This window comes from Falco cherrug, chromosome 4, assembly GCF_023634085.1.
Source record: "Falco cherrug isolate bFalChe1 chromosome 4, bFalChe1.pri, whole genome shotgun sequence".
Lineage (NCBI taxonomy): Eukaryota > Metazoa > Chordata > Aves > Falconiformes > Falconidae > Falco > Falco cherrug.
Genome location: NC_073700.1, coordinates 53,926,926 through 53,946,149, shown reverse-complemented (window position 1 = coordinate 53,946,149; position 19,224 = coordinate 53,926,926). Strand labels below are relative to the sequence as shown.

The 19,224-nt window shown below is 41.1% G+C and overlaps 1 protein-coding gene across 1 annotated transcript in view; it reads right to left on the bottom strand.

Moving 5' to 3' along the window:
• Positions 1 to 19,224, bottom strand: part of OBSCN (obscurin, cytoskeletal calmodulin and titin-interacting RhoGEF) — a 184,253-nt gene that overhangs the window by 29,113 nt on the left and 135,916 nt on the right. Inside the window, exons 88-92 of the mRNA XM_055709071.1 lie at positions 17,625 to 17,738; positions 16,745 to 16,912; positions 16,282 to 16,384; positions 15,600 to 15,729; positions 14,360 to 14,465 (exon numbers count right to left, since the gene is read on the bottom strand). Of these exons, the coding sequence (XP_055565046.1) occupies positions 14,360 to 14,465; positions 15,600 to 15,729; positions 16,282 to 16,384; positions 16,745 to 16,912; positions 17,625 to 17,738 (621 nt within the window). The remainder of the gene's footprint in view (positions 1 to 14,359; positions 14,466 to 15,599; positions 15,730 to 16,281; positions 16,385 to 16,744; positions 16,913 to 17,624; positions 17,739 to 19,224) is intronic.

The following is a 19,224-nucleotide window of genomic DNA, read 5'->3' as shown; positions in this document are numbered from 1 at the left end:
TCTGAAACCGTCCACAAAAAAAAGGAGTCAGAGCCCAACTGCATTAATCTTCTTGGGTTGCAACCCGGCTCCTGCTGAAGTCAATTGGAGCTGATGGACCATCAAGTGCCGTTAACAGAGAAGAACACAGAAACCCAGTGAGTTCAGTGACAGCTGATGCAAGACATTTATTGATATAAACTCAGCATCTAACAGTATCTCTTGCATTTGACTATTTCTGGTATGTTTTTTTCTTTTTGTACCTCAAGCAAACTGAAGTTTCCACTTTATTAATACCCATTTATCTGCAGGAATTTTAGTAAAACATTCTTTGTATTAAAATTTTTAATACAGCTGTATGTTTTCACCTACAAGAAATAAACCCCCACACGTCTCATTAGTTATCTACATAGTGTAATCACAAGCATAATTTTTAACCTCTAGGAAAATATTTTGAAAGTATATGTAATTGACTTGTCATGAACCTTTCACTTTTTGAACAGTCCTGCATAGAATTTTAAAAATTCCTTTCAATTGATTCTCTTTTACTTAAATTGCAAAAGAAAATGTAAACAGATGTTAATTGCTTTGAGTTAATGAATCAAAGTATAGTTATTTTTTCTACAACCATCTGAACTGCAACCTTTTAGCTCCTTTAGAAAAACCTGAGCATCAACTACAACAGGAGGAAACCTCCACTTTTTTTTTTTCCCCCACTTTATTATCTTTTGGATTAATATTATATTTTTGAAGACTACCATAGGGCGAATTCTCTTCTCAGTAGTATCTTTGCAAATGTGAATCAAATTACCTTCCTTCTGTGGAGTTACTCTAGATTGATACTGGAATAACTGAGATCAGAATCAGACCCAATGGAAAAGAAATAATTTTAGTTTTGAAAGTATTTCCTTGTGGCATGTCTGCTACTTTCCAACGTACAGTGCAATATATGAAAAAGGCACTAATGTATATCCTTCCTATCACTTAATTATAAAACAAACAGTATAAAGCAAGGAGATGTTATAAAAAATGGGAGAGTAACATAAAAGAGGCTTGATTTATTTTACCACATGTAATCACTGGAAAAGCATCCTATATTCTGAGGGTAGGGCACATGATATTACACATAACATCCTGTTTGGATACCGAAAGTAAAAGGCTCTGAAATCAATACATTCGTTTTAGGGAGCACATGATCAAGGTGCAACCACAGAAGGAAAAATCTACTCTTCTGTGCCAGCACCTTTTGTGAATCCAGTCCCTGCGGCAATATTGTCGGGGGGGCTCCAGAACAAGCTCCACAGTATTACCTCACTGGGAAACACTGAGACAACATCACACGCACATTTCCAAGGCAGAAACTCACTCTGTTCTTTCTCTTCATGCTAGTTAGAAATTCAGCTGCGTCTGAGCATTTCTCGTTTCCCTGCACCACCTAAATGAAAACATTTTCTATTGCAACACTTCTACACAACTCAGCCAGGACGAGGTGTCGGGACTTTTCACCCCGTATCTCTGCCAAGGGCCAGTGCTTGGTCCTACTGAGATCAATGACAAACTCCAGCTGACTTCAACTGGGACCAATATTTCAGCCTATGAGCTCAATTCTTTCCAGGGCTGAGCAACCTGTTGAAGGTCTGTGCAAACATTGATTTTTGGTGAAGCCAACAGAAGTGGGCCATGCTCAGCGCATCTTAGCCTTCCCCTTGATCAGCGCTCCCCCTGTAAAGCTCCAGAGAAACTCCACAGAAGGTAGCACCTCTACAAGACAGCTCAACATACATGTCTACAGTAACATGATGCAATTGCAACGGGCAGTGCTTCCAAGCAGCCCAATACATTTTCAACAGATGTATTTTTCAACCAGGCACTTATGGTAAAGACCTCTTTTCTTTATGTTTGGTTGTTTGTTTTTTTTTTTAAACTGTCTTTGTGCTCCTGCTACTTTGCTGTAGCTCTGCAGTGAATTCCTGTTAGCACATACAGGAGACATCACACATCAATCTATTCAGAGTAATGTTTCAACACTGGCACGTACAGGAGACCAAATGTTCTTCCAGTAATACTTATTGACAAAGACCACATCTGTGGTTCTTTGTATGTGTTAGTGTTTGATTATAGATGCAGAAGTCATTTTGTGCAGCACCTTAATCTTTTGGTGCACGTTAAGTAAATCTATATTTTAAAAGATATGGTTTATAAATCCACTGCACTAGAAAACAGATTAATAAAACCTGTATCTTTAGACAACTAGGAAGTGGACTTGAAAATAGCAGTCATTTAAAAAAGATGGTCTTTTTAACTTAAAGCAGAAGAGAACAATGAAACTCTTGCCTCCTCAAGTCAGTGTGATTCTCAATAGTCAAATTCAGATTTCAACCAAAGGGTCTGAGCAGGCCTTTGCATCCCTAGTAAAGGCAATAATTTCTGTATGTTTCATTCTGTGGCAGAAGTTTAAAATGGAACCAGACTGTGCATGTTGAAAGGTTTATGAAGAAATTTTGAGAGCTAATTGGTGTCCAGAGTGTATAGCAGAGTCAAAGCAGTGTGATGCTTCATGACTTTCAGGCACATACAGTGACAGGAGGTCGCTTTAGCTGGAAATAGTCCTCCTGTCCTGGGCTGCTGAAGGATGCTGAAAAGCTTAGATACTTTCAACTTCTTGCCACACTGTAATGTACAAATGGGCACTTGCAGTAATTTTTAAGTTCATGGGCAAAAATGCACTTATTCATTCATATTTCTGTCATAGGCAGGAGAATCAGGCTTTTCCTAAATCTACCAACACTACTCCACTATGGAATGATATATGTTCACCTTGATCAAAGCTTTTAAAATTTCAAACTTTTCTGACAGACGTGTTCCCTTTAAGACTGGAAAAGCTCAACATATCGTATTTAAATATATTTTCCTCAAAGGTATTCCCTTGTACATGTTACCTTGTGATCTTCATCACCAATTCCCCTCACCTACAACAATTGTAATTAGTTGGTTTTTTTTTTTCTAAAATGCTGCTTTCTTTTGTGTTGAAAATTATGCTTGCATCTGCTCAGCTTTGGGAGAGGTCTTCTGTGCTGATGTGCAAGGTAACAGGCTCGCCGACAGTCCCATAGTTGAGGGTTCTTGTGGAAACTTCAGTTTTAAAGCTTGACTGTCCGTTGTCTGCTGAGAGCTGGACTTCGGTGCAGAAAGATGGTTTTACTGTGAAGGAGGGACCAGGAGAAGCTGCCGCTGTTGCTGCATGCATTCCAGGCGTCACTGCCATGCAGGCATCGCTCACGTGGAAAGAGATGTTTGAAGGTCCCACAGACTGCACACCGGTTATCCTAGACGCTGACATGAACATGCTTGCAGGAACATGCTCCTCAAACTGGCTGAAAAATGTTTGCCTGGGCTGGGACACAACAGGCCTCACCAGATTCAGCAGCACCGGCTTCCCAATTGTTGGCTCGTTAATCTCTGTCTGGAGCACAGAGATCTCGCAGGGTTTCTCTGCTGTATGGTTCTGATCATCACACCCATAGGTCTCCCCTTCTTCAGGAACATAATCTTCAAGATCCTCCAGAGTTAATACTTTGCCATTGTGGGTTAAGATTTTGCGATCCCGGGTGCTAAGGTCGTCGGTCTGTAGTTCCTCTGGTTCGTCAACTATCACGACATCATGCTCTTCTGGAAGAGCATCTTGCATTGCTTCAGGTACCCCCTCTTCCACAGGCCAAGATACATTTGATTCATCTACCTCTTCCTTAACCTCTGGACTCGCTAGTGAGAACAGAAGCTCCTGCTGGTCTGCACCAGCTGTCTCAAAACTGAAGACCAAAGGCTCACCCCCACAGGCAAGCAGCGGGGAAGCCACGTCTGACTCATAGTGAGCACTTGTTTCCTGTGGGAAGCTTTTTTCCTCGGTTCCATAATCCATAAATAAATGATTTTCTAGTTGTTCGGACCCAGTCGGGGAGCTTCTGTCTTCGTTGCTGACTTGAGCTCCTTCCTGCTCAGTGATGTACACCAGGGGCTGGATATCAGCTTCAGAGAGACTGTCATTAGGCAAAGATTTGGACTGTTCTACCAATTTATTGTTGGAGTTGTTAGTGTTTGGATCATCTTCTGGGGAACGCCTAGGCCTCGAGCTGGGAAATGTGAATGTTAACACCCCCGAGTCATCTTTTTCTTGTTTTGCTGGGGAAGAGCCTCTTTTCCTTGCAGGTTTTGGCGTTTTTTTCACCTTGAATTCAATTATTTCCTCCACTTCAACCCATTTTGGCTTTTTCTCTTCCACCTTGGTCTCTAAGAGGACATCTCTGGCTGCTGCTCCTTGCCTGTCCTCTGGTTCTGTGACAAAAAGCACGGGAACAGCAGACTTTGGTGTCACCTCCTGCTCGTGTCTGTGGACAGGCTGCCTGATCTTTGAGACATACACTGGCTCTGGAGCTGGCTCTGCTCTGGGGGAGCGGGAAGGCGAGTGGCCTGAAGAAGAACGTGCTGGAGAAACCCTTCCCCTTTGTCTTGGGTTCTTCACCACAGTGGTTATTGTTTCCTCTCTGATGACAGAAAGGGTTGGGAGTTGGCAGGAAGACGAGACTTTTCGGGGAGCCACACTCCATCAGCACATGCCAATGTCGGTCAAGGCGCTACAGTGGGGTTAGTTTTGTGAGAACGCCAGCTTTTGGTGAAGCGTGTCATTTCGGAAGGGATACACACGCAACGCACACACCCACATGCCCATCACCCCCTACTTTCTGAGCCAGGGAAGCCCTCTGTTCCCCTTCCCCCAGGTGGGCCCTAGCTCCATTAACCTCCTTGAGCGCAAGACCACAGAGGTATGTTCACTGAGAAATGTTCTTCTGGATGCTGCTATATTTCACGGGCTTGTGTTGACCACCTACTCTGCTACTTTAGACCCATATAGCAGTTTCACCCAAAGATTTTAACACTCAAGGAGTTTAACCTTTTCCTGGGTATCCTTGGCTAAAATCCTGGCTTCATCAAACTCAGTGGCAAAATGCCCTTTATTACAGTAGGGTCAGTAGGTTCCTCTTTTTTAATAATTGTAACATATCTCTTTTTTATTGAAGACTCTATTGAGATCAGAGATACGCATTTTTACATGCAGAACAGTTACGTTAAAAGGGCATTAAACATCTGGAGACCAGGAAAAGAAAGTTAGAACATTTCCTGCACAAGTCATCTACCCCAAAATGTACTTATTTTTGCTTTTCACAATATCATTCTTGCAGACACAGCCTGATCCTGCTACCACCAATTGACAGGGGAGCACCAAACCAATCTGGGATGCACGATTATAATTTCTCAGCATGTTTCTGCTGGCCTTACTTTAGATTTTTTGGACATATCGAAAGCAGTTGGGACTTTTCAGCATCCCCGTATAAATACGCAGCTTGTGTCAAAACAATCTTCTCTGCTCACATGCCAGGACAAGCATCAAGTTTAAATGAGCTACAGATGAAACTGGATCAAACAAGAGTTGAGATTCTGTCCCTACCTCCAAACAATGGGATAAAAAAAAAAAAAAAAAAAGAATTAACTGAAGGGTAAAGACAGTGGCCTGGACTGGGGTTATGGATCAAGATGATAGCTTTTTCATTTCTTTCTCCTCGCCAGCTCCTAGTCACAGCCACACAGGGCTGGAAGTCACCAGCTCCGCTCTCCAGCCGTCTCTGCTCTGGCTTTTGCACTGAGATACGGTGAAGGGGGGAAGGAGTCCTTGTGAAAGGAGAGGCAGTTTCTCCTGTTGCATTTGTCTAACCATCGTGGAAAACTAATCCTTTTAGGTATATTGTGGCCTTTGTCATTTACTCGTCTTATTTTTAGAGACTGGTATATTGCGTTCTGCTATGGAGATCAGATTTCTTTCCACATCAATCTCTCCCCTTAGAGGATGCAGCGAAGTTCAGGATGGGATCAGCTACAGTGAGATTTCTTTTCTTTCAGAGCACCCTGTCTCCTACTGCCCCCCCCCCCCCCCCCCCCTTTTCCCCCAAATTGTCTATAGTTTTGCTATAGAGCTTTAAGGCTTATGTGAACCTTTCATAACGGCCATGGTGCCTTTCTAAATTACACTAAATGAAATCATTCTAGATAAAGACAAGAACAAATCCCTGTGGGCTTTCACTCGACTTTGCTCTACATTGCAAGGTTAAAATGTGGTTTTGGTCTGGGATTTGCATATATTGACACTGTTCAATCCCATCTCTAAATTATCTGTTATTTTCTGCTAGTTGTTTCCAAGCTACTTCTTTCCTCAGCTTGCTGCAAATTAAGGAGAGCTGGAGTGTGCCCTTAGATAGTCGTTCCCAAACTTTACCCCATCACTGGCTTAATTCCAGCTGAAGTCCACTCTAATGAGTTCATGACTGCCTCCACTAGCAAAAGGAGGGGGATTTCTGTTGTTCTGAGATCCCACTCATAAATGTACCGACCTCCTTTGGGGCTGCAGCCCTTAATTTGGGAATCACTTCTTGAGTTGTCCAAAGCAACAGTCTTTGGAATTTACATGTCAGAAATTCAGAAATCAGCATAACTGATGGTATTTTGCATTAGTTTAATATTATTTAATCAACCAGTATTAATGCTGCTGCTTGTGATCTGAAATCATGAAGGGAAAAGGACTACCAGCTGACTGAGGAGAGATGTAAAATAAAAGCATCTCTCCAGGTGATTTGCAGAGATGTAGATAGATGAGATTTACTAAGCTTTAGATGTAGTCTGACTGAGTGATTCCTTCCTGGTCATGACTTTCTCAGGATGTTTTTGAATGTGGTACCAAAAAATATTTCTCTGTTTAGCCATCCCACTGGTATCTGAATCCTTGGTCCTTGAGATGGTGCAGGCAGAAACACCTTCGTCTTCTGGTCTTTGGAGGGTAAACAGTCTAAGGACTGGAGAGGTTAACTGAACTGATGTGCAAGAGAGAGGGGCACAGCAGAACCCCTTCCTGCCTCTCCTGTCTGCTCACTGCCTATTCAAGGTGGAAGCTGCTAGGAGGGGGGACATGTCTTCTTATGCTCCGCATGTGCTAAATGCATGGGTCATAAGGAATAGTCACCAAAGAAAATAATAAAAGAGATAAAAGGTAAGCAACACTTAACCATATTTTAGTTGTCATTTCACACGTTCTCCTCACCCAAGTAAAAGAAGTCAACTTTGGCATCATGTCCAAGTCAAGGACTGATTAGAGCAACAGGACAACCCTTGAGGGAACACACTGCCCCAAAATATCCATTGTGTTGTCACCTACTACCATTAGGACATGATTTGAACAGCTTGGAGGTGCTCTGAAGGCCTACCACAGAAGGACAATGTCCCCCTTCCAGCACATGGAACAATTTGGTTATGTATTTGGTTTTGTTACTTAAAAAAGGAAAAGACACATTAAGATTTTAATGGCTGATGAGCTTCTGGTGTACATATGACTGACAAAGTACTGCTTTTTGCTGCAATTAATCTTTATATGTTATAGGAACCCAATATAAACCAGGCTCAAAGTATCCAAACAGACCAAGTCATTACTGGGACAAAAATTCATAGTGAGACAGAAGGGGATAAAAATATGCATCTTCCTTCTACTTCATCATAAGAGGCTTTCCTGATGAATTTAAAATAGAAAGCCAGAAGAAATCATCATAAACTATGAGATACTTGTTAAGTTTGTACATTTTTTCAAAGCTGGTTTCTTGTCAACATTGAGACTCAAGACTACCTTCTTGAACTCTTGCACAATTCTGGCAGTCTTCCATGGAATTTTTTTTCACATGTAATCTAATAAACAAACTGACCCAGGCTGTGTCTAACACCATTGTTGCTATTTTTTGAAAGGGATAGTAAGATCTTTTTTCAGGTGGTCACTTTGCATAGCCCAGAATGCCATGAGATCTGGTGGGATGGGAATGAACACACTTGCATGGCCAATAAACACAAGCTTGTTATTGGATCATGCATAGGCAGCAAGGCAAAACACAAATGTTATTTAAAAAAAAAAATCAGCACTTACATGATGATGGTTTTCTTGGGCACTTTAGTCTCTTGTTCAGTGACTACAAAGAAAACAGTATGAACAGCATGGGGTTAAAGAAAGGCAAAAGCTGAAATGATTAAATTAACTTTGCTCAGTTAATAAAAATAAACTGGAATGAATGAAAAAAACAACTGTACCATCCCATCCATGCTTTCTGTGGTTATTTCCAGAGTCACCTTTAGTGTTTCTGACCAAGAAGGAGAATTCAGAGTGCTCTCTGAACAGTGAAAGGTTTAGCTTAGAAATTAAATATTTTGTGGAGAACATTATTGCAAAATCTGTTTATTCTACCATGAGATTGTGACATTTTTGTTTAGCAGGTCAAAGCCAGAAAACAAGGTCCTTTTTTTTATTTTGTTGTTGTTCTTGTTTCTGTTTGGTTGTTTGGGTTTTTTTTTCTATAAGGTAGTGATGGTGTGAGAAACATGAAAATGCCTTGACCTGGAAAATCCTGGAGAGCTGAACGTCTTTAAATTTTGATTTCACTTACTAAACAAAGAGTCTCCCCAAACACTGAACAATGTCCAAGCTTTTGTGGATTAGAGGCAAAATCCCAGCTGATAACAATGAAAACTACAATCGTTATCATCAGGTACATCAAAAAAAGAACCCCAGGAAACCCAAGAGAGCCCTGTAATACATCTAAGCCTGCTCCATCTTCTTTTTGCTATAATTTGCAATTTTTCCTCACCCTTGTCCCCTAACAAACAAGAAACTATTGATGTATATCAAGATCAAAAGAAAAGTAATGATTTAATTATTTTGCAAATATTTCTTAGAATTGACATTTTTAAAAATAAGGAAGATACCATTTGAAGAGCTAATAGAAGTTTCCATCCTATCTGCTGGAATAAAATTAAGACACAGTTTGAACCAGACTGTTTGGAACACGTTCTGAACTGCTGAACCTATTTGAGATCTAGAAAAAACAACACCAAGCCCCATTTCTTATTTAATAAACTAGTAAAGTTTCTAAAAAAACCCTTAATTTAATCTCAAAGTAATTTGTCCAGAAATTGGTTTTCAGTTTTCCAGCCAGCCTATAATAAATAAGCTCTGGTAATTTTCAGTTGGTAGAATTGAAAGTGAACGGCAACTTAAAAATATGTCTATAAAATCACAAACAGTCCTTGCCCAGGGAACTCGTAGTGTCTGTATTATTTGTTAAATAACTTATGATTAGCGCTGATGTTTTCAACAGTGTCCAAAACCTGCACTGACTGAAAATTAAAAATACACCTACAATATTAGATGGAATAGTTTAACCTAATTTTCCTTCCACTTCACTTCCAAGGGCTTCCTTCTGCCACCAGCTAAAACACCAAAACCCACCATAATGAAAAAGAATTTTGTGCAAATGTTGATCTTAATATCTGACCTAGAGTTCTATATTTTCTTTCCAGAGCCTTGTCTCATTTATCCATGTAAAAATCTGGAATAATTTCCAATAAAGTCAAAGGAGTTACTGCAGAATTAGGTGGGTTTAAACAAGGTCTGCTTGGAAATTAGAGTTTATAGCTTACTGAGTCAGTAAAGGGCAAAATTATTTTCAAATGTTTATCTATGAACACAATTACAACGTAACTGTTTACCTACCCTTACTTAATATTTTTTTAAATAATTCAAACCCTTTTTAAAATGGTGGAATGATAATTATACAATGATGGAAGATGAACTGAGTGCTTGAAGAATTTACTGCACCCGGGTTAGAAACGTTCAGTGAAATTTTAAGCCCTTTAAATCAATATTGTGCAACTTTTACATAACTTTTAGAGAACCTCATCAAGTAGTATCATGAGATTAACCCATAAACAGAAGAGTGTAAGTTCTGATGTAAATAGGAATTAATTTGATTATACACCTAAACATAGATGTTTTATACAATTATTTTAACAGCAACTGTATTTAGATGATACTTAAACATGTATTTAATGAAATCTCCCAATGTCTGTAAGAGGAAGTCTCTTAAATGTTTATTAATGTCTGTTCTTGCAGTCCTCCCAAATGACATCAAACACAATATTTTTATGTCGCAGATGTCAAAGGGATTCAGTATTCAAAAGTTTAGCAGGCCTGGGATGAGGAAGCTGTAAATGACATAAACGGGTCCTGATGACTTGCAGTTTTGTGTGTGACAGATCGATCTTATATGTGCTATCCAAGGTGTGAGGGAGGATTTCAGCAATCCTATACGAAGGATAGAACCACATGAAAGTAGGATGAGAAAATTTGGGTTTCTTTTTTTTTTTTTTTTTTTTTTAATTTTTCCCCAAGAGGGAAAATATTCTGCATCTGTTTTAGCACTAGATTTATCATTTCAACTTGTTCAATAGCATTTTAGGAAAACAGCTTCACAAAGCAGGAGCCCCTGGTAAGCAGGTTAAAAGCTGTAAGCATTAGGATCAGCCAGTGCTTCTATAAGACTAGACTCCTCTCTGGTTAATACATGAAATCATTGACTTACAAGTGATGAAACATTTAGGATAAGTCAGTTCTTCTCACACTGAATGGATAAAAGGTGGTTTATGGCCTTTATTACAAACTTTATGTCTGCTTTCTTCACTCCCAGAAGCATAAACCTGTTTTTCCTGCACAGTACATGCTGCTGGCATAAACCACAGGAGCTCTGCTCTGCATTCACCCTCTTCTGCTACGCTTCAGAGGCCAATCTGCAACCAGGGGATGCACAAATCTGCTAAAGCTAATCTTAAAATGAGCAATTCGTGGACATAATGGAGTTTCCTAAATTGTGTGAATGAAATGTGTTTTGCTTTCTCTCTCTCTCAAAAAAAAAAAAAAAAAAAAAAAAAAAAAAAGGCTCCACTCCTGCAGGGACTGAGATGTTGTAAAGGCAGATTGTACTCTCTTGAATTTGTGCTGAAAACCACATGGCCAGCCCCAAAATGGCGATGCCAACAGAATAAAAATAACAACACAAATATTTTAATCATCACCCTAACCAGGGAACTTCAAAAAAGTCAGGGGACAAATTCCTCTGCTCTATTTCTTCAGTAAAATGTGGTGCTAACAGATCCAAATGCTCCTCTGTGTTTTAAAGCAATCTTCCGTTTGAGAGCCTCAGAATATTTAGCTTTTTCCTGCAAGGTGGGTGTTACCAAACAAGGCAATTAAACGACTTGCCCAAAGCTCTGCATGAGATCCAAGGCAAACTGGAGAGGTTCCCGTGGCCCGGCTGTAACCACGCCAGGCGTTTGTCTTTACCGTTTTGCTTATGTCCGCTTGCATAGCTGACTCCTTCCCCTGTTATTGCCTGTCTCGTTATATGTCCTGAATCTGCACGCCCATATGAAAATGCAACACCTTCCAAAAATGCTGAGCTTTGTTTTTCTTCAAAAACAAACAAGTTAGTGAGCCTGGGATGAATGAATCACCATAGGAACACATTAGAAAGGGATGCCAGAGCACACCAGCCCAGATCTGCCGTGGGTAGGTTAAGCAGCAAGGTGCAAAGCAGACAGTCAACTTGAAGTCAAAGAGAAGGATTTTCTTTCAGTGACACTTTTTTTTTTTTTTTTAAATGTATTTAAAATTCTTCCCATATCCACAGAAAAAGGATTTTGAAAGCAACCCTCCATTGACTTCAGCGCAGCAACCAGGTGTAGCTGAAGGCAGATCTCAGCGATTCAGGCTGGCAGCCCAAGCTGCGGCTGCTTGCAAGGGGACCCCTTAGTCCAGTGGTTTCCATCCTTTTTGGATCTGTCCCTTCCAATGGATCTGCAGATTCCCACAGTGTGAATTTAAACCTAACGACAAGAAGTTTGTTTGGAGACCCACGGTGTCAGACTGTGGGCCACCGCTGACTGCCGGTCAGGGCTCCTAAACCACTGTACTAACGGTATCCCAAATGGTGACAGTAGGTTTGGTTCAGTATAATGAACAGTACAGAAAGGCAGGAGGATAACAACCGGAACAGCTGCAGCTAAAGGCCCTTGGGTGCCTCAGGAGGCTCTGACAATTGTTGTTTTGCAGAACCAACGATAAATCGGGTAAAAGAGGCCCACTGCGCAGGTAAGCTAGGAAACAGACACAGCATCTCTTTTCTGTTGTAATAGTACCACACAACAGTGACGTTGTCCTCTTGGTGAAGTAACAAATAATCCCATTTTCACAAATAGAAAGGATGGTAAGGACGGAAAAAGAAAGCCTTCATGAGAGCCATCCGTCCTCCAGTTCCTTGCCGGATGAACCTGATTTTTCCATAGGCAGACCAAGGCTGGTTATTGATTCTCAAGAAAGCAACAAATTCCCTCCTCGGCCCAGTGCATTATGCCAAGTGCATCCCTGATGCGATTCTGCTCAGAACAATCCTCTTGCTCCATGGATAAGCCTGCTCTTTGCTCCCTTGGCCTGAAGCAGCTCTCCCTCTGCTTCTCCTCAGAGGTGACTTGGGAATCAATTTCCATCCCTATTACCAAGTTCAAGCAATTGCACATCACAGACCAAAACCTATTTCATAACGTTTCTGAAGCTTCCAGGCAAACCCCAATTATATTTCTTCAACCAAGCTCACAAAATTTTTTGGGTTTGACTGCAGGAATAAAAGCAGATGAGTAATGCAAGGCTGAACATAGACATTTACAACCCCAAGAGCTGAACAACGCCCTTAACACTGTTTTACAACCCTTGTTTTTATAACATCATCTGCCTTGGTACAAGGGAACTTTATCAAGATATGCCACTCTAACCGTGATTTGTTTGTGTCCCTCTCCACCCTGCGTACAACTCTTTTTCTCTCTCTTTAGGGTACAGGAAGGGCAAAGCTTCCAGTACTGCAAGGTTTATTGTGCTGAAACAATTCTGATGTTGCCTTACTAACACCATTCTCCCTGTAATGCTTGCAAATGATTTGATGGTTCTTTGGGAAAGGACTAAAAGGAAAGCAAGCATAAAGGGAAGACAAGCAAGTACATAGATCACAATATTAATCTTAGTAGCCCATTGTGTCTGAATCCTCTTAATGTCATAATATATTAGTATCTACAGGGGGCTGGCTAAAGGGTCCAGCCATCCAGGACCCCGTCTCAGACAGAGCCAACAGCACAGACCTATAGAAAATGATGGGGGGAAAAAATACATATGTGGAGTACCATTGTCCCTGAATATTTTTCCACACTCCAGTCATTTCCTGCCCAGCAGCTTCTCAAGTCAGGATGCCTTTGTATTTGATGGCTCTTAGTGAATGTTGATAATAATAATAATTATCCCGTCAAAAGCACCCTTAAACCCCTGTTATTACTGCAAGACAATGTGAAAACACCGATGAGGAAAGAAGGCTCTACAGCTGTTGGCAAACCCCTGGCTTTTCTTGGCTGCGTCTCCACTAACCACATCTGGGACAGCTCTCTGACACGAAGGTCTGCTGGAATAGAATGGCCTGTGCCAGTCCTGGTCCTCTTTCTTACCCTATTAACTAGATAAATAGATAACTACGTTATCTATTATAGATGGTCCCTCGGCTGTATTATCTCCTGAACCACTGCTGGGAACTGTTTGAGAGAGACAGCACTGGCTGGCCATGCTCAGCCAGCCCAGGACACTTCTAAGATGTACGAAGAATGGGTTCCCTATGCCAGGAGATGTTCCTTACGCAGATGTAGTCGCTGATTTATACTTGGTTGTGATGGGTTTATAGCAAGCACGTCAAACACACTGCCTGCGGAAATCCCTTTGATAAGAAGGTAACTGTAGGCAGTGACATCCTAAAGGTGTTAAGAAAGAGATGTGTTGTTGGATGGGCGTCAAATCAGTTCCTATCACCCTGCCAATTCAGGTGAAACACGCAGAAAAAGGAAGCTATGGCTATATGGTGTGTACTCCCTGAACAGTCCTAGATAATGGATCAACTAATACTACCCAGGCTATGCTGCTGTCACTGCTGCTTTCTCTGTCATTCCAGATGGTCTTCAGTGGTATTTCAGCAATGAGCATGACATGCCTGCAGCTTTACCGACTGGCCCTGTTTTTTCTCAGCCATACGTTACTCACATTCTGCCAGGCTGACACACATTTGCATGTATTCGAACAGGGACAGAAACATTTTTCTTGCACTAGTGGTGGTGAGATGTACCCTTCATTTGCTCCTCCTTTTCCATATAATGCCTTTACGAGCATTATATGATGAAGTTGATTTGCCAGATTTGGCAATCAACAGATGGTGATGGGTATAGAGCTGAGATGCAGTATACCCATGCACATCTTGATAGACATACAGATACAAGTACACCAACAATCGACATGGATAAGATGGCAAATATATTCGATCCTCAATGAGGTGGTTTTAGAGCAATTCACTGACATACTTACGGAGCTGGTCAAGGATCATACCTTCTATGGTAATGGCTTGGTCTCCTCTCCTCTCCTGGGTCAGGGCTGCAGCACTGTGATGGTAAAGTTCTGCTCCACTTTTTGCAGACCCTAATCTGTTCACCAGCTAAAGAGAATCATGCAGTACCAAATGAAATGCAGGGTGTTTTTTTATAATAAAACCTTCCTATACTACATTACAAATTCATTGCAATTACATGACAACAGAAATGAAGATGTAACCCCAAACCTAAGCTAGGGTTTGAACACATTGCTGCTCGGTGGAGTTCACAATAACACTTTACCATAAATTACTTGTACAGACAAGTTACAGCACATCAGTTAATTTACAGTTAGCTGCAGTTTGCTCTGCAGCCTGTGGCTTGTCCTGGGGTAGCTCTTTCTCTACCAACAGGCGCACATTCCTGCTGTGGGCTGTTCAGGTGGTCACTGGAGGGGGTTTCTTTGGTTAGCATCAGTTAACCTACTGAGTCTTAATCAGCCAAGGGAATACCGGACCTTGGGATCTTAGCTAATGGTAATGCAAGGTAATCTGATGTTGCTAAAACTCTAGTATAAGTCTCTAAATTATTTCAAACTTCCTAAACACTTCTGTGAAATAACTGTGAAGTTGCTGTGAGCCGAGTTGTTTACCATGGGTCTGCTGACTCATCCTAATTTCCTGAACCAAAGTCAACTGTTTTTAGTTGAGCCCTGAGAGCTTATTACTATTTTATTACAATGAATACATAAAATATGACTCATTTTTAGAAAATATTTTACAGTACTTTTATTTTAACTTATCAGGTACTTCCACCTATGCTTGCTAAACAAACAGAAATGTCAGTGGTTTTTACTTCTATTTACACTTAATTTCTTTCTTTTGGCTTTGAATGGTTTCTGTGTAGCAGAATGAATCTGTCCTAATTTAAAGACATTCCAGAAACAACATGTTATGTCAGAACGGCCCTGAACTTTGTAAGAGGTACCTCTAGAGATCTGGATCTAAATCAAATCCACAGAGAAAGCTCACTCAATTATTATTTAAACCCCTAAACTCTCAGATCATAATATTCTGAAGCTTTTGGATGTTCACAATCCAGTTCTACTTCAGAAGAGCCTGACTTTTTTTATAAACATTTTTTATACGGCACGTGGTAGCAATTACTCAGTCACTAATCTCATGCATGGATCTCTCCTAGTAAAATTAATTCTCCTGTGTCAAGTCAGACAGCAGATCTTTAAATCTCTCCAAACTTACCTCACATTCATAGTGTCCCATATCTTCATTGGAAGGGTTCTTGACCACCAGGACTACCATGCCACTCCGTGGTTCACTGAAAGTCTGGTATTTAGTTGTGTCCTTCAACATTACACCATCTTTGTACCACCTGCATGTGGAAAACACTGAGCATAAGCCAGGAAAAAAATAATGAAGTCCTCAGCTCACTGATCCATCTATCAGACCAGCAGGCAAACAGCTCAAGATAGGTCTACAGGGGGGTAGAGCACACATGGATACTAAACTGCTCAGGTTTATGAGATTCTTCTCAGGAAATCTCACCAGTCAATGCAGGGAAAAGGGCTTCAAATCATGAGAATGTATGCTGAGGTGTTTGTCTGAATAGCCCAGACTGGTCGCTGATAAAATCTATTCAGGTATAAGGCAGGGAGGATAAAGAAATGATAAAATTGTTGTCAGGGCACTAGGTCTGATACAGTCCTGTCAGGGGTTATCTGTAGGTAGTTCTTTTCAGATTCTAGCCAGAACAAACAGGAGAATCCCAGGAACATTGGGATGAGGAAAAGCAAGCATTGGGATGGCGTTAAGGTGGAAGACAGAGAGAAGAAGGAGTCATAACATTGAAAGTAAAGACAGGAGACTTCTGTCCATGCAAAATGGGAAAAAGAGGATTTGTTCCAGTGTAACTTGAAGAACTGACCTGATTTGAGGCCTAGGTGCTCCTTCAATAGTACAGGTAAACTGAGCATCTTCACCCTCGACAAAATAAGCATTTCTAACCTTGTTCACAAACCGTGGTGGCACTGCAAAGCAAAGATAAACGTAACCAGTAGCAGAAAATATGACCAGATATGAAGGATGTGTCCCTGGCCAGATAATTCTCATGATGTCTGCACACAGGATAAATGTAACTAGTAACAGAAAATAAGACCAGATATGCAGGATGTGTCCCTGACCAGATAATTCTCACGCTGTCCGCACACAAGGCACTAAAGACCAAATTTTTTGACCCAAGAGCAATTGACTGCACCTGTACATCAAAATTATTTTTTTTAGTATTATCCGGTAGATGTTATACAGACCTTCTGGATTGTCTTAGTATTTACGTGGAAGGTATTACACAGCAGACCCCTTTAAAACAATGCATCTGTGCAGAACTTTACCTTGAACAAGGATCTTTCCCAAGGTACTGGCGTTTCCAGCAGGACTGGAAGCAAAGCACATGTACTGTCCTGAGTCAACACCTGTTAGGTTGTCCAAGATCAATGTGCAGGAACCATCGGGATCTTCTATTATAATGTGATGGGGATCCACCTCCACAGGCTTTCCATCTTAAAGATAAAGGGAATTATTATTTTTTTAAAATAGCTTAGTAGCAATTATATTTTCTCCCTGGGAATTTCGTCCAGCTTTTCAGCTTGAGAGGACCAAGAGCTGCATTTGCTTTATTGCAGTTGATGTTGGCAGTTGAGGAATGAACTTTTCATCTTCATCCAGCTCTCTACAAAGTATCTTCTGGGCAAAGCACTGTTGAGGGACCTTATACATCACCAATCCTCATTTAAAAGTGAAATTCTCCCAGAATATGTGCTGTGCAGTTATAGCTCTGATTTGCTAGCCAAAGGAACACCTCCAAAGTGACTGTAAACATGCAGAACAGATCTTTACAAGGCATCAACTTAGAGCAAAGCTGTTTCCTCTGCAATACAGTAATGCCAAGTAATGCCAGGGAAAAGACTATGCCCACACAGCTGCCTGGGCTGTGACATGGAAACATCTGAGCTAGTTCAAATAAGTTGTTCATTTACTAGAAGCTGTCTAACTGCCACAGGTTGTGGCTCTATGCAGGCTAACCTGAAAAAGCAGGGTATATTAGCTCATAGGAAGATCTAAGTTACTTGGGTTGCTTAGTAACTAACTTTAAGACTAGACTTGGGTATCTCTAGGTGGTCAGCTTTTAGATTCCCTGCTACCCGATTAGCACAAAGCAATACAGTTGAAGAACAACTGTGGACGGTGCATTTCGTGACTTGCTGCTCATACCTTTGTACCAGCTGACAGATGGCTTGGGAGCTCCTGTAACTTTGCAAGCCAGCTTGACCGTCTCTCCCAGCTCAGCTGTACAGTCTGCCAGCTCTTCCTCAAAGTCTGGAGGTACTGAAACACCAGAATGAGCATGTTAGTCTGGAGGAGGGGAGCTCTGTCCATAGGGTGGCGGCTGCAAAGTAAGGTAAGGATAGGTATCATTTTTGAAGATCTGTGAGGTTCAGAATGGAAAGCTGAACAGGGAATTTTAGCAGCTAATGACTTTCCAGGTGGCATGCTGTCCTTGCTTATCCGAGACTAAATTCAGTCTGTCAAATACCTGTTGTTGGCTATAAAGATGGGCCATAGAAAAAAAGGGGTTTGTTGCTTATCTGGAAGTATTTTATGTCATAATTTTAATAAGCCCATCCATTATTCATACACCACACAGCTACCACAGTTAAGATATTTCCCCAATTAAAATGCACCCTTGATATCCAAACTAGTATTCTGTTAGTCTCCGTACAATGATTTCTGTGCTTTGTTAAGAGACTTTTATTTTAATTTACTACTACCATATGAAACTACGCAAAATTATTCTGATAGTCTTCCTCATTAGAACACTTCACTAAAATAAAAAAAAAATTAAATATCCAGACTTGTTTTCAGTGTATATACACTAAAACAAATTCTGTTCTGGCATTTTAAGACACCAAAAAGACACTGTAAAGGACACCATTTGTAGCTTATACCTGGACAATAAAGACCTGATATCCCTGCTGATAAATTTGTGGATAGAAAAACCAGTGGAATCTCAAATGACAGTGAGGATGAAGCAGCCTGAATGACGAGATAAAAATCCAAAGGAAACACATGTGGCCGGATTCAGCAACATAAGCCAGCAGTTGAATGGAGGATTCGGTACCCAACAAAGTCACAGGGGGGTTGAGACTGGTATGAGTAGGACTCTGGGTCAGGTCCTGAGAAAACTACCCGCTGGAGTCTGATCCTTTTCATGCAGCAGGCCAGGGCCCCTGTCACCAGATTCTGTGGTCATCTACCCTTCCACAATCCCTGCCAGATCAGATGCCTCTCCAGTGCCAGCTCTGCAATTTGTGTTTTAGAAGTTTCAATAATGTGTTTCTCTTCTCCAGTGATGCACATTTTCTGGGCTATTTTGCTGGAAAACAACATCCTCTGATTATTGACAAAAAAATGTATGAATATGATGACAGGCAACTGAGCAACCACTGTCTGATCCTCCATCGAATCCACATCAGTGGAAATAGCCAGGGATAGCCAGCTCTTCTCAGCTCATCAGCCTGGATTTTCCACGCTGGGATTATGGACTTTGAAGAGTAATTGGAAAGTCACTCGCCTGGCCTGCTATTGCCTAAAAACCTATACAGGTCCTGTGGGACCTCTGTCATGTAAACTTAATCGCTTCAGTGCTATACAGTCTTGTTTCCCTTGATGGTAAATGGAGAGAGTCAAACACCACTGTCCCACTGTGCTAAAGATGCCCTCCCTAGCTCAGGTGGAGGACCTAACGCTGCTATAACCACTCCAGTTAAAGCTCACTGCTTGCTGTCAAGTCATGTGAGTTGTTATTTACAAC